This window comes from Ciona intestinalis, chromosome 9, assembly GCF_000224145.3.
Source record: "Ciona intestinalis chromosome 9, KH, whole genome shotgun sequence".
Classification (NCBI taxonomy): domain Eukaryota; kingdom Metazoa; phylum Chordata; class Ascidiacea; order Phlebobranchia; family Cionidae; genus Ciona; species Ciona intestinalis.
Genome location: NC_020174.2, coordinates 664,992 through 680,876, shown reverse-complemented (window position 1 = coordinate 680,876; position 15,885 = coordinate 664,992). Strand labels below are relative to the sequence as shown.

Genomic DNA, 15,885 nt, shown 5'->3' with positions numbered 1-15,885 from the left:
AATCACACAATTACCTTGCAAGTCCTATTGTATTTTATTCCGAGACTTCCCAGCTTGATCTGTAGGTCACCTATGTTTCTAAGCAGGTTCTACGGAACTTTTAACTTGATACAGAACATCTAGAAAGTGCATTAGTGGTGCTGTGATGTTCATGCACATATAATCAATGAATGTGTGATTCCATCCACACATCTGATGTATGTGTCAATGTATGTGAAATATATACTGGTGTTATGGCATATTTATTAGTTGTGCAAACTGCAAATTGTAATATGTGGCCAATACACTATGCATAACAACACACTGTGCTGCATTAAAATGTAGGCTTACCGTTATATTTTCCAGTGCCTATGCATATTGAATGTAATTTAAACAGCAAACGTGGTATATCAAATAGGTTTACATCATTAAATCCAGTTTTGTGCATATTTTCACTTAAAATACTAACAGTGCAAAATGTTATCGGCAAGCAATTAATAATAACCAGCAATAACTTCAGTGATCCAACACGCATGCGGCATTGTTGTGTATTTGTGTACATATATACAGATTTCATTAAAACGTTCAAAGCATGCTTCAAAAAACACAAAGTTCCTGAAAGGTTTAACTTAAAGTAGAAATACAGACCTGGAGAAATAGCAATTGTCACAAATTAGCCCTTGGTTTGACACAACTTATTTACATGGTACAGGCCGGTGGCATTTGCTATGGAAATTTTAGGATACCACAGCATTTAGTGCCATGTAATTTCATAAATTGGAAGATATAATAGTTTGAGGAAAGATGGTCCAGGTTTCAATTTTCTAACTCTATTTGGTGGTAACTATTTACAGAATTATATATTTCTATTTTCATACTTCAAAAGAGCTGTGGTTCTTAAAGTTTAGTTCAGTTTAGTTATTGAACACTTTAAGTGTTTGGTGCAGCACAAACTCAAAAAGATCCTAACTTTAAATTGAGTATTTGTAAAGATTGAATGCGTCGCTTCCTACATCTGTTAACAATGAACTGAATTGGTCTGTTTCCTGAGGATAAATCCGGTCTCCAAACAATCTGAAGCTGGCGGCGTATCGACCAGGTTGCTGAAATCGTAAGTTTAGATTAATTTCAAGATTTTAACACAACTTTAACAAAGTAAATATCATATTTATCTTCACAGGTTGGGCAACAACATTCCTTATAACAAGGATTCTTTATTTCATAAGCAAGCTTACAAGTTACCATGTAAGTAACTTTGTGGGTAATTTATGACTCAAACTACTTAACCCATTAGTGACCATCAATTTGGAAGTTACTCGCAGAAATGCACATTGGTGGCAGCATTGAGCTTCAAACCCAGTATCCACAAGTTCTAAATAATCTACTTATAGTAACTACAAGTTGAACAAATGAATGTAACTTGCTTTATCCGCGCATGGCTGGAAAACAACAGTCAATTCACGGCCAGGTTCTGTTTTATACACCCTGTGCCAGCTTATAAGTTACCATGTATGTAACGTTACTTATTTACCCTCGCATAGCGGTGCAACAACAGCCAATATTACCAGTGTTTTGTTTTACACATGTCTTACTAGTTTACAAGTTACCATGTATGTTGCTTTGTGGGTGATTACAGTTATAACTAATATACATATTTAACCCCAACTTTACCAATGCAAGATATGTCAATTCCACAACAGGGACATCAACATTGACACGATTGATCCAATTAAACTGAGATTTGATTCCTATCATTGCATTTTCAATTTTCTTTAATGTTGTATCAAGACGCAGAAGTAAAAACAATTTTTTCTTGTAATTTTGCATGTTTTCCCTCACTGCTGTACAATCTGTAATTAAGGTGTTGGGAAGTCATTTTAATACAATATTATATTCTATTTAAGTGAGGTCTAACAGTATCCTACAACCAATTAGTGTATATCGTCAATGACATTTTTTCTCCCACTTGTGTGTGATATTAACACACCCTTAAACTTTGTTTAAAGCTTAGCGTTTTCCATATTTTAAACAACCAAGTTCTCGTGGTACATTTGTATTTTCTCCACAAACACAGTTCAGTTTTAGTTTAAAAGCTATCCAAGCATGGTATAGGAATAATGGCTGTAATAGTTAATGTCAAAGGAAAAGCTTCTATTACATTCCTTCCTGTAGTCATAAATTATATTGTTATGTCATAGGAAGTGTAGTGAGTCATTAGTGATAATGGGACCCACTAGTTAAGTTTGCAGCATTGTAAGAATGTGGCAAATCCATTAATACATTGTGTTGGCAGCTTATAACTTAACAAAGTTAAAGGTTGTTTGAGTAGAAATTTAATTTTGTTTTTAAAAAGACGGGTTATTTAGCCTATGGCAGCTGTACATATATTTTTAAAACTTTGCTGTTATATACACCACAACAAGATCGCTACAATATGTTAGGAACCACTGGGTTGGAGTAATGCCTGCTAAGTTTCTTAAGAACACATACACCTATCAATACCTAGCATGGAACAATATTCTTTGGTTTAATGTAACTTATTTATTCTCACATGGCGGGGGCAATGACAGTCGTTATAACACGGGTGTTCTGTTTCATACACCTCGTGCCCGCTTACGAGTTACCATGTATGTTACTTTGTGGATGATTATTATTTAATCTTGTTACGATGCAAGTGCCCAACAAAAGCAGTGTAAGGCACCACACTTAAATTTTATACCAAACGAAAAGTTTGAACTAATGTAATACAGTTAGTCACTGACAATATTAAAGCAAACATCTAATTCTACCTTGGTGTATATAGCGGTTGCAGGTACGTGTCCTCCATAAAATATCAAGGCATTTATCTATCAGCGAAGATGCTCTAAAATCAGAATGATAAGAAAATAATTAAAAAGCAAACTAGTTTTACTTTAAAATACATAATGTCAAACAGTCTAGCTTTGATAAACAAACAGTTTAGTTTGACACTATTAGTTGTCAACAGTAATAGTATGCGAAGGTTGTTGTGTTGAGTATGAATGTAGTACCTTATAATTACGTTATATATATTGTGCGCTTTGTGTATTTAACGTTGTGTGCGTTTGCAGATGCAGTCCAATAAAGCCTATATTATTTGAAGCTTGTAATTAGGTTATGACTCCATTTAAATATGATCGACGATGCCAAATAGGCAAAATATATATCTCAGTTTTCACAATTTGTTAAACTTTATTTTTGACTGTTCTGTTTTTCGTTACACAAGAATTGTTCTCATATGTAGGTTGCAGCTGAAACACTAATCCAAAAGCTACATAAATATTTAAAGTTTTTTTGGAACAGCGTTCCAGTAGTTGCAAGACACTTTAAACACAGATTGCAATAAATTTAATTTCTTGGTTATCTGAATTAACTTATATTTATGTAAGGTCTTAGGCAAAGGCTAGGTGACTGGTTTTAGATTTTAAACAAACTAAACCCCCTACCTTCTATGTCTTCTTCCCATTCTGCTCATCCAATATGGTTTGTTGGGCAATGTTGGGCTATAATATACATTGTTATATCACAAACACAAGTATGTGTCATAAATACTTACAAAGCAGTAAATGAGGGAAATTGATATCTTATTGGTTGGGCATGGAAACTGCTGTAAACATGTTGATATTCTGGCAACACTGGGTCTGGCAACACTGGGTTTGGCAACACTGGGTCTGGCAACACTGGGTCTGGCAACACTGGGTTGGGCAATATTTGGTCTGGCAACACTGGTGGGTAGAAGTATGTCGGGAAGAATTTGTTTCTGCATGTCAATATATACAGGTTAAATAATGTAATTGGCATGCAGCAGCAGGCGTTACAATAAGGTGTTATGTTTCATACAACTTGTGCTTGCTTGCCTTTAAGTTTTTAAACTAATGACGGACATCCACAATGGTAGCAATGCCTGGCCTTGAACCCAATTCTCTGGGCTAAGATAGTCGATATAACACAGGTTTTTTGTTCTCACACCTTATGTCTATTGCATATACATGAGTTTGTAACTTTGTTGGTGATTTTTTTGTCTGACTGATGATTTAGTCAAAAAATTGGTAACCTCTGGGCTGAAGCATTTAAACTCTGATATTGACACCTAAATATAAATTTAACAAAATTGCGCACATGCTAAAAAAAACATTGAAAAGTGTTTAAACGAAACCTGTTGCGTTCTTTTCTGGTTACATCTCTCCAAGGTTGGAATATAGGAGCAGGTTGTCTGTGTGAGATTACAAGGTAATAAACAATTGTTGAGCCCAATTCTATGATTTTTAAACTATGGGGTTACCTGCACTTGTGTAAAAACTGAAGCAATTAAATATGAGTCTTACTGTAGATTTAGTGGAGCATATATTACTGATATTATAGGATACCCTTTTATTCTATATGAACAAATCTTGCAGAAGAGCATGTTAGCAGTTTTATAATTTAGGCCACAGTTGGAGCATTACATTACCAGCTAGAGTGCTACCACATAGACCCCACTATAAGATAGCAATGGCAAACTAATAAATGATACCAGAAATATAAAACTACACCCAAAGTTGCCATATTAACCTTGAACTCTTGATTATAAATAAGTCATGTCACCCATTCATTCAAACTTACACTTTAAGTTGTAATTTTTCATTTACCTTACACCAGATTTTGAATCAGTCATATATATTTTATCACTTATCACTTTAGTCCTACATTTAAATACAAATAATTTCTTTATCTTTATATTTAACTTACACTTGAACAGGCGCTACAGGCGGGTCAGGAATTGGCTGAACTTGTGGTGGTTTGTATGTAGGGGGGGTTGGTAGTGGGTTTAGGGGGAAAGATGGGATAGCTGGGAAAGATGGGAAAGCTGGATACATGGTTTGTTGTTGTTGGGAATATGATGATTGAGACTGACCCATGGTTTCACTGAATGGTATCTTTAAACATAGAAAATATACATCTTGAACTTACTGTTTGATTAAAGGTTTTAAGATTTTAACAGATTAAAGTATAGGCTGTTACTTCTGGGCAAATTATAAATCTTAAACAGCTCTTACAACAGTTTAGAGATTTATAGATGGAAAATATACCTTTATGGCTGTTATTGTCACTAGAAATAAGAAAATAAAGGTGGTTGTACACAGTATCCGGAATTCCTCCGTTTTGTCCCAGAATTCGCTGCCACATGCGGAATTGGACACGGGTTTGCATACGACTTGGCAAGCGAATTTGCACACCAGATACTGTGTACAGCCACCTTGAGGCTGCTAATACTGTTATTGCTGGTTAAAGGTTTTAACAAAAAGTTAGTTACATTTATTTTTAACGACAGAAAAGACTGCGTCAAGTGTTACTGCCTGCTATAGTATCATTATTATACCACTGCCATACATAATATATATATTAATAGCTCTTACAACGTTTTATTTCTGGTATATCAGGGATTTTGTCCAGTTAGTTCATGCATTATCCCTTTAACATGCATTTAATAATACAAAAATAAAAAAAATGATTTATTGAAATAACTTACATCTGCATTGCTTTTAGTTTAACAGAGAGTAATGTTATATTATCTGCAGTGGTAGCAAAAATTTATGCTATGTGTTGTGTACACCAAAACCCATAAAACATAGACAACTCCCACTCTGTTGTATGGGGATATATAAGTATGGGTGTATGTATTGTAAAACATAAACTTACAAAATATGGCCATCCATGGATTCTGTGTCTTCTCGTGTTTTTAATTCTCATTGCTGATTGTTGCCACCCGTTGTTGCGAAGGTAGTCGTGATAATCTTGCTTAGACGTAAAGTGATGAGTTCCACTCCCGTCTGTTACAGTGGCTGAAAACTGGAAATACCAAAGTTGTAACATTCAGATTTTAATCAAAATATCAAACCTTTTTCGGTTAAAATTTTTTCGGGTCACATTTATGTTTTAAATATTATATCATCTTTATTTAAAGGTTGATTTTTAAATAACATTAGGTTTTAATTAAACTATCACACTTGTGCAGGTTATAATTTTTCAGGTAACACTCATGTTTTAATCAAGATTTCACTCATCTAACAGAGATATCTTTTTTTAATTTTGGGTCTAAAAACAGATTTTTTGTGAATTGGGAGGTTTTTAAGAGGGGGGTTAGTGGGTGTAAGGAGTTAATAAGTACAATAAGAATCATTTTGTTAGATATCTGAGAACGAAATGCATGGCTACTAAACCTATGATACAACATAAATTTAAACGCTTCGGCTCCATTGGTGCTGTAAGTGGTAATCCTTTAGCTGGTGGCCACCTGAAATTTTGGTTTCAAAATGTTCCTTAGGTCTCACTGATACCCACTGTATAACTTTTTTTGAAAAACTCGGGCGTTCGTGTCGAAAAATTAACTTTAAAAATGCGCGAAATCATGCTTCGTCACCGTAAATTTGCGTAAGGTTAATGATTTATTACGTCACAATAGTGGTATATTACATATGTTATAGCCTTGTGTTTTCCCACTGTTTTAACGTAGGAATCAAACTCAACAATACGCATTCTATGACGTAATAATCCAACCTTGGTTTAATTCGTAACGGCTGGTGTGAAAAATACGGTAACGGAGCACGATTTCGCGCACTTTCAAGTTAATTTTGGACACGAACGCCCGAGTTTTTTCAAAAAAAAATATACAGTGGGTATCAGTGAGACCTAAGGAACATTTTGAACCCAAAATTTCAGGTGGCCACCAGCTAAAGGATTACCGCTGTAAGTTAGGCCTTGGTATTCATAAAAGCACTTGAATAAAAAGGATTTAAATATCTAATACTCACTACAGTAGTTTCTTCTACTGGCAGTGGTCGTCTTTGTTGGGAAGGAAAAAACAAAGGGGGAACTTCCGGAAAAGTGTTTCTGAATTTAAATTTAGTTAGCCAGTCGTATTTCAGGTAAATAAAAAAACTTGGTTGTTTTGGTTTAGTGCTAACACCATATGAATATAGTGAATATAAACTATACCAGTGCAACACTGGTCATCCTGCAAAGGAAATATGATATGAGTATTTAATTGTGTCTGTAATAATAGGACATGAACATGGTTTTCAATGGTAGCTACTTAGTGGGCACATTCTATTCTATATGGGTAAGATCTCACAGTGAGGAATGCCATTGGGCCAAAAATTTAGGTCAGAGTTGCTCCATTACCCCAATATTGTATATTCAAATTCAATTCTATATGGGTGAGGTTCTACAGTGAGGCACGCCATGGGACCTGGGATTTAGACCAGATTTGGTCCATAACCCCGACATTGTATATTCAAATTCTATCCTATATGGGTGAGGGCCTACAGTGAGGCACGCCATAGGACCTGCGATTTAGGCCAGATTTAGGCTATTATCCCAACATTGTATATTCAAATTCAATTCTATATGAGTGAGGTCCTACAGTGAGGCACGCCATGGGACCTGGGATTTAAGCCAGATTTGGCCCTTAACCCCAACATTGTATATTCAAATTCAATTCTATATGAGTGAGGTCCTACAGTGAGGCACGCCATGGGACCTGGGATTTAAGCCAGATTTGGCCCTTAACCCCAACATTGTATATTCAAATTCAATTCTATATGAGTGAGGTCCTACAGTGAGGCACGCCATGGGACCTGGGATTTAAGCCAGATTTGGCCCTTTACCCCAACATTGTATATTCAAATTCAATTCTATATGAGTGAGGTCCTACAGTGAGGCACGCCATGGGACCTGGGATTTAAGCCAGATTTGGCCCTTTCTATTCTATATAGGTGAAGTTCTACAGTGGAATATAATATTACGCAAACAACATCAAACATCACCTTTCTAGGCTTCCGTTGCCTTCTGTTTCACCAATGGGTTGCAACATTATGGGAGAACCCAACATTTGCTGAGGAAAAATACAAGTCAAATGTTTCATATTAGCTTTTTCTTCTGGACATGTAAGAAGTCTAATAAAGTTCTTCTGACAGTTAATTATTTTTAGAATCAATATTTTCAAGTTCCCTTAAACCAGGACAGTAGTTGACTTATGTTTATGTCTTTTTGTTTTGCAGGACTCCTAAATAGAGGACATTGATAAAGCTTGGTACATTTATTCATTCAAAATAAAAACTTGTGTTATATTTTCTAGAGTTGTTTTTGTACACAAGACAATAAACCAAAAGGATACTCCTGCAGAAGCTTTTAATTAAAGATAATATAAGCAACTTAAACCTGTGCATTAGTTCTGTTCCTCATATATTCCAACCAGTGAGTTTTATTCGTAAAATTCCTTGCGACGCTGTTGTCGTTAAGAGTTGCGAAAAACTAACAAATGTAAATTGTTAAACAGCAAATAAAAAGAAAAAACTTATAAGAAAAAATATTGTATAAAAAAACAAAATTTATAAAAAAAAATAATCTATAAAAAGAGAAAAAAATTAATGGAAAAAATAATGTAAAAAAAAAAATTGACAAAACAATTTTAAAAAAGAATAAATCATCTAAAACTAGACAGGAATAAATTACCTTATTAAGGGTTGTTTGGCTTCCATTAAAAGGATTGTAATTTATCCATGAGGACGAATAAGTTCGGTAAGAACTGTAAAAAATATGAAAAAAACATATAATTAAAAAATATAAAAAAATGTAAAAAAGATAATTCCTGATATGTTTTAAATTTACCTTTACTTAAATTAATTCATTTTTCATGTTTATAGTTTTTTTTTTATGTTTATGGTTTTGTTTAAAACTATAAGATTTTATAATAATATAAGCTTATATTTATGACTACCGAGCGTTTTCATCATCTTTTCTCAATGTTATAAAAATATTGTAGTTACCTGCGAGGTGGGGATCAATAAAGTTCATTCATTCATTCATTCATTCATTCATTCATTCAATTATTCATTCATTCATTCATTCATTCATTCATTCATTCATTCATCATTCATTCATTTATTTATTCATTCATTTATTTATTCATTCATTTATTCAACTATTCATTATTAAAGGCCTAGCCTATATTAAGTTAGGTTCATTTGATCATTCATTTATTTATAAATGCATGGTCTTTCACAAGAACACAGTTTATTACATAAACAATAACCATTGTTACCTGGATTGTCGTTTCTTTCTTCGAAGGTGAAGATCTTGTCTTGCTAAGAACCTTTGAAACCAGTTGCTAAAAAACAGTGCAGCTATAAACAATCTGCCTTCACCATAAAACAATGTAAATGTTTTAGAAATTGCTGTCTGGGTATAAAAAACGCAAGGTTTTTGTACCAAAAATTTGTCTGCCACATGACGATACATTTTGATAAAATGTTTTACAATTAGGCGTTCATTTTATAACAAAATATCATTTTCAAAAACTGTATTATGTCTCGTAGCAACAATAGAATAAAACTAAATAAAAAGTAATTTAAATTTAACATATTTATCTCTTGGCAATGACATTTCACATAAAACTTCGAAACGCTACAAATTAAAACTCATTTTACGCAAAACAAAATACTTACGTTCTGTTTGCAAGAGATGGGCCATTATTATCAATCTGAAAGAAAATCAAGGTTTAATTCTTCTATGACTTTTAAGTTGGCAGACAAAAATTTGGGAGAAATATCACAAAAACTATTGAATGTAAAATGTAAATGTACATGGCTGGAAAAGGACTTGTTTTTTTTTATGGAGCAAACGCCAGTAAGTGTATTGCAGATGGACACATATACTATAATAGCAACATCAAGTCTTGAACCTATAACCTCTGGTTAGGCGTGCTAACCACCGTGCCACAACACGTTAAACCTTATTTGTTTATTAATCACAGTAAGATTAGGAACTCACCTGGTTGGTTTGGTTATTTCTTTCTTCTCTTCTGCTTAAAAGAATTTCCAGTTTTTGTTGGAGTCTCGACAATTTCCGAAGGTTGTTGTCAAAAAACTGTGTATACTGAAATGTACGTTGTATATCAAATTATTTTAAAAAGTTAGGGGTTGCTTGTATAACCATGCATGTATTTAGTGGGTGATTGTGTTTTTTATTTTTTTTTTCTATTCTATATATCTGACAATTTTTGACAACCAATTTATGACCACTGCTTTGGATGTCTATTAACTGTATCATCCAAGAACACACGCCAACAATGCTGGCGGAGCCTCGAACTGGATCTTTTGGTTCAGGGGCTCGCATTCTATCTACTTTGCCACAACCCAATATATTAAGAAAATATTTTTAGCAGAAAATCTGTCATAAAAATAAGCTGTATTTGTCTCTTCAATTACAGTAGCGAAGATTAAAAAATATATAAAACAAAAAGACAGGATACAACGACAAAACAACAGTTCTTAAAACAAGCTTATAATTAAAAACATATCCACATTTTATTGGAACAAAATCCATTATACCCCTAAAGATTGTCTCTTCAGTTTATTCCATAACTTTTGGAACCTCGGGCTTAGAAACATCCCAAATCCAGCAGGTGGGAATCCCACACTGGTATCCGGCACATTGTAGCTTTTTCTGCTAAATATACTCGTCTTTATTGCTAAATTTCGAAGCAATTGCGTTAAAATTGAAACAGTTCTGTAAAAATGTATAAACCTACTAAAAAAATGTCATATGAACCTATAAATTCTATTTATAAAGTTCTCTGTATACTACCAACCCATTTGACTTTCTGTTTAAATATTCTGTTTCTCCAGAACACAACTGATTAAAATCTTCCCTGCAGTTTTCCCATAATTCATTCCTTGTGATATTACAATCAATCTCTATGTCAGCTTCAACCAATGTGAGGTTTTGGTACAAATCTTGAAATTGTTTCAAATATTCTAAAAATTATTTAAAATTAAAAAAAAAGTTTATTTAAAGAAAACAGAATAAAATGGTGTCCCATCTTCCCCCGCATAATTACTGTTTTTTAAAAGCTGAAGCATCTGCTGCACTTCAACAATATTTCTCCGTTCCCTTTCACACAAGTCAAGAATTTCATTTTGCAATTCACTTTGAATTACATTTCGCAGTTCTGTATCTGTAAACAAAAAATTAGTAAACCGAAATTTAAACACTATAAATTTTTATAGGATAGACTCTATTGAGAAGTTGAAAATGCAAAACACATTAAATGGTCTATGTACAATAACATAAATTTAAATATGATATTTTGATTACGTTTTAGGGTGCCCAGGTTTTTTTTCATTAACAGACTTATGTGCATGAATACTTTAAAAAGAAACTGTTACAAAGTGATGAATTAAATAACAAACACAGTAGCATTATTTCTGGGTTACTTTACTTAAAAAAGAGAATTTAATGCAATTACAAACAAAAGATACAAATTATAAAATGATCAACTATTGTTACTTATTAATTACAATAATAGAAGTCCAGTTACTTGTTAACTGTCTATAGAACATAAAGTCACAACAAAAAATATATTTTGTTAATGCTAAAATAAAGACAAAGTTAACTTACTTTCAATGCTCTCATCTGTCTCTGAAAAGACAAATTTATGAACCTCATTTTGGCCGTGTACGAACCAAAGAAAGGAAAAAATGAAGACAAGTTTGACATAAAACATCCTAAATTCTGGTTTCTATTACAAATAAACCTTAGTGCGGTTTGTAATGTTAGAAAGCTATAGTGAATTTTGTAAAATGAGCAAAATTTGTGCCAAATTCCAGCTCATAGAGGAAGTAGTTAAAGCAATAGGTAACATAACAACAAACTGAAATAGTTTTGTGCTTCCTGATCGTACAAATTATTAAACGATCTGTGTTTCTGGGAAAAGCTAGAGAGAAAAGTTGGAAAGTGTAAATTGTTGGAAAACAACCATGTGAATATAAAGTAGATATTTCATTCTCATTCAATCCATAAACATGCAGAAAAATGTTTAACCCATTTAAAGCAAGGTTTCTCGAACTTTTTTTTACCAAACTTTCACCAATTAACAACACTTTATAAAAGATTTTGTTGGCGGAGTGTACAGGTTAAAATGGTTTGTTTTTATAATTAAAGTGTTCAAAAATTGATCCAGAGAATCAAAGTGTAATGTGATCAAAAAGGTTTGAAAACCATGAACTTTAAGTTTCCTTTAACATAATCTTTGTATTTAAACAACTCATTAAAAAAACAATCTTGTTTTACCAAAACTAGTTGTTTAGGTTTTGTATGTATCAACAAAAGAGATTTAAACCTCTGCCCACAAGCTCAGCATATCAATTTTTATCAAAATGCATTCATGAATAGTTTTATTAAACATTTCTTGGCAGTGTTGCACAATACAAAATAGCAGTCAACTTTTTTCTAGTGTTGCGCAATACAAAATAGCAGTCAACTTTTTTCTAGTGTTGCGCAATACAAAATAGCAGTCAACTTTTTTCTAGTGTTGCGCAATACAAAATAGTAGTCAACTTTTTTCTAGTGTTGCGCAATACAAAACAGAAGTGAACTTTTAACACAGTGTTTTACAAATCCTGTTTTTTGGTAGCAACGCAAAAGTTTGACAAGCATTGGTGTTATACCATAGAAATCATATAACAAAGTCAGGCAGGGAGCCACCAAGTTGGACGTCAAGTCTCTTAAATTCTGCTGCGTGTTCGTTACGTAATGACAAGAAATTATCTTTAGTGTCGCAGTTTCCTCCAACACGATGCAATTTGTCATAAAATCTAAAATTTATAATTTCTTAATTCATGGTAAAAGTAAAGGTACATTAATAACTATGTGCTTTATTTTTTTTAATTTTTCAAAATCGTTTTTTTAATATAGTAGGGTGGGGAAAGATGGGACACTCTTAGCACAGAATATCCAAATATTCTGGTCCTGTTTTAAACAATTAATGACAGTCTATGGGAGACGTGGGGATGCGGTTTTATAATTCTTTAAATTTTCTTGGTTTACTACCAAATGGGACGAGAAAATAGAGTAAAAGGTGTCCCATCTTCCCCCACCCTACTGTACATATTATTATTTTTATAAAAAAAAAAAAATTAAAACAGGAATAAAACAAGAAGAACATACTTTGCCAACAGGAACACGACATCTCTTTTCCTACAAACGTCGTAAGTGATTTCACAATCATGATATATTTCATTCAATATTGGGATATAAGACTCAATTTCTGCAATAAATGTACCAACTACAGTAAATATAACAGTGAAAAGTTATTTCATAACTTTTTTTTACACTATATAATCTTTAAAAGTATATGTATCTTATTTCATAACTAAATCTGCAAGTATAACTGCTTATACTCTTCTTATATAATTTATATATGAGTATATAAAACTTATTACATAAAAATGTAACTATTTAAACTATATAACTTCTCACAACACATTTATAACTTTTTTATTCTTCCTTATAATTTCATTTTATAACCCAGAACTCAAAATATTATAAAAATATAACTTCTTTCTTTTTTACCTGAAAAAAGTAGCTGTGTTCTAAAAAGCTACAAATAGTTTTGATCAAAAACAAAAGGAACTGCCTTTTAAACTTAAACCTAGCTAACTGAACAGACAATAAACTAATGGGCTGTGACTTATTAGCTTTACTTAGCAGTTAGATTTAACTGTTTATATATTTTAATCCTAAGTTAATTATAGTAATAGTAATGTGGTGTAAGATGGGTATTGTTGGCATATAAAGCCTTCATTTCATAACCACAACGATTGTTATACCACAAACGGGATGTATAAATATATTGTACTGTGGGAGTGTGGGGTTGTATAGATAGCGTTAGCATAGAATATCCCATATTTCTTAACTGTTTTAAATGTAGTTATTTAGCTCTAAAACTATAATACACGAGGCCAAATATTTATATGTGTGTTTGTTGTAATGGGCAATCTGTAGTTTTTTAGCTTAAAAAAATATAACACATAAGAATAAGCATATATATATAAACAATCACCTTAATAATAACCAAATATTAATATCATAAACCATATTCCCCCAACCTGATATAACATAAACCACCTTAATCTAACATAAACAACAATCCATCCCCGATACCTTTGGCTGTTATGCTGTTTTTAACATGAATAGTGACCTACTATATATATAGTACTGTGGAGAAAGATGGGACACCTTTAGCGCCTAATATTCAAACATCCTGATCAAGTTTTAAACCATAAACAACGGTTTTATAATTCTATGAATGTTCTTTGCTAACCACCAAATGGGACAAGAAAATAGAATAAAAAGGTGTCCCATCTTCCCCCACCCTAGTGTATATAACATGACCCATTTTACCCTAATATAAATAAACCCTTACCTTTAACTGTTATGTTGTTATTAATACGAATCAAGCATTGGATTGCAACAAGTAAGTATCGACACCTTGTGTGTAACGTAGAGTTTGCGACGCATTCGTTGGAGATGGAAGTCAGTAGTTTAAAGCAATGATGCGGGGAATCTGAGTTTAACTGTGGATGAAATTCATTGTTACTTATTCACGTAGTTGGATAACTTAACATTCATACACCTTATGCTCACTGTCAAGTTATAATAAGAATTGTTTTACCATATACCCAGCATAGTAGCTTCAAATGACTCATGCTAGCAAATTTATCAGAAAGTTTCCAAAAAACGTTAAATTTGCATTTTTACGAAGACAAATATAGTTGTTAAACAGAATGCCAAAATTTTATCAAAATACACTTTGGACAAGTAGAAACAAATCTTACGTATAATTGCGCAATTTTCAGATTTATTTCCACCAAGTGACTGTGTAGATGACACTTAGTGGCGATAGAGAGACCTTGTAATAAATATTTCAACGAGGCCGAATGTTCGCTGCGGTTCTTGGAGAATAAATCACCGAGTAGAATAAGAACCTAAAGTATTGGGTCGAATGTGAGGGTTAATAATGGTGTGGGTGAACTACAGTGCGTGGAGTTAGGTCTGGCATCATGGCAAAGCGGCCATCACGCCTGCTTGTAACCCAAGTTTAAATCAAGAGTCTCCTATGATTAGTCCAAACTATCAGCCATACAATAAAAAAATCCATAGTAATATTCACCCACAAAGTTACACAAGCAGACACAAGGTGTATGAAGATAAAAAAATTATACATTTTCGAAAATATTTTGTTTCTATGACAACCAACCTTGCATTTGACTTCCATTGTGACATCATCATCGTTGCTACGGAGAATCTCGACAAGTACGGAATGCGCCGACGATAATTCACCTCGTTTTAAAAATCGTTTTGCTTCACTGGTTTCACCATAAAAACATTGTTTTGGGTCAATTTAGTTTCACAATTTTTTAAATACATGACTTTCTGCATTATCAGATCTTGTTTAAAAAATAATTTAAAAAAAAATTGATCATTTAAACACAACTGTTTTTAAAAAAAAAAAAAATTTAGAAATAAACATATAAATTAAATAACAAATGAAGAATTGTAATTAAAAGAAAAGTTAAACTGCAAAACTACCAGATCTTGGCAAGCAAAGGGTCAATAGCGAGAAGTTTTTGTTCGGCAACCAAAGCATCTGAATATCTGCATAACCTCGTTGCTGTTGTGTGTTCAAGTAAGGCTTCACTTCGTCTCCAATACTGAGGTATTTGCGTATATGTTGTTAATCTTTATATCGTGGCTGTGTTATGATTAGCAAACACACATGGTGTATTCATACACCTCATGCTCACTGTCGAGTTATAACATGAGTGTCTTCTTATACACCAGACACACATGGCGTATTCATACACCTCATGCTCACTGTCGAGTTATAACATGGGTGTCTTCTTATACACCAGACACACATGATGTATTCATACACCTCATGCTCACTGTTGAGTTATAACATGGGTGTCTTCTTATACACCAGACACACATGGTGTATTCATACACCTCATGCTCACTGTTGAGTTATAACATGGGTGACTTCTTATACACCAGACACACATGGTG

The 15,885-nt window shown here is 33.0% G+C and overlaps 2 protein-coding genes and 1 long non-coding RNA gene across 5 annotated transcripts; 1 reads left to right on the top strand and 2 right to left on the bottom strand.

The window, feature by feature from the left end:
- Positions 1 to 271: 271 nt before the first annotated feature.
- Positions 272 to 11,940, bottom strand: LOC100187493. Of its 3 annotated transcripts, none has more exons than XM_018813543.2 (19): positions 11,437 to 11,940; positions 10,877 to 10,993; positions 10,628 to 10,793; positions 10,368 to 10,545; positions 9,808 to 9,912; positions 9,483 to 9,517; positions 9,080 to 9,145; positions 8,491 to 8,563; positions 8,197 to 8,289; positions 7,803 to 7,870; positions 6,789 to 6,867; positions 5,677 to 5,826; positions 4,726 to 4,913; positions 4,154 to 4,210; positions 3,554 to 3,757; positions 3,444 to 3,500; positions 2,769 to 2,842; positions 1,651 to 1,829; positions 272 to 1,082 (listed from the first exon to the last, which is right to left on the bottom strand). In XM_018813543.2, the coding sequence occupies exons 1-19, from the start codon at positions 11,540 to 11,542 to the stop codon at positions 951 to 953; spliced, it is 2,127 nt and encodes a 708-aa protein (XP_018669088.1). In that variant the 5' UTR covers positions 11,543 to 11,940; the 3' UTR covers positions 272 to 950. The 3 variants fall into 3 exon arrangements, with proteins under 3 accessions (XP_018669088.1, XP_009859548.1, XP_009859547.1); XM_009861246.3 differs by having other exon boundaries at positions 10,368 to 10,482; positions 11,437 to 11,938; XM_009861245.3 differs by having other exon boundaries at positions 10,368 to 10,485; positions 11,437 to 11,621.
- LOC113474529 lies at positions 7,831 to 8,105 on the top strand. The gene is made up of 2 exons (XR_003396197.1): positions 7,831 to 7,922; positions 8,037 to 8,105. It is a non-coding gene; the product is annotated as an uncharacterized LOC113474529 (long non-coding RNA).
- A 255-nt stretch (positions 11,941 to 12,195) lies between the features above and the next one.
- Positions 12,196 to 15,533, bottom strand: LOC113474520. Its single transcript, XM_026835914.1, has 6 exons — positions 15,409 to 15,533; positions 15,077 to 15,185; positions 14,655 to 14,804; positions 14,243 to 14,393; positions 12,985 to 13,084; positions 12,196 to 12,632 (listed from the first exon to the last, which is right to left on the bottom strand). Exons 2-6 carry the CDS (start codon positions 15,092 to 15,094, stop codon positions 12,494 to 12,496), a joined length of 558 nt encoding a protein of 185 aa, XP_026691715.1. The 5' UTR covers positions 15,095 to 15,185; positions 15,409 to 15,533; the 3' UTR covers positions 12,196 to 12,493.
- Positions 15,534 to 15,885: the final 352 nt, after the last annotated feature.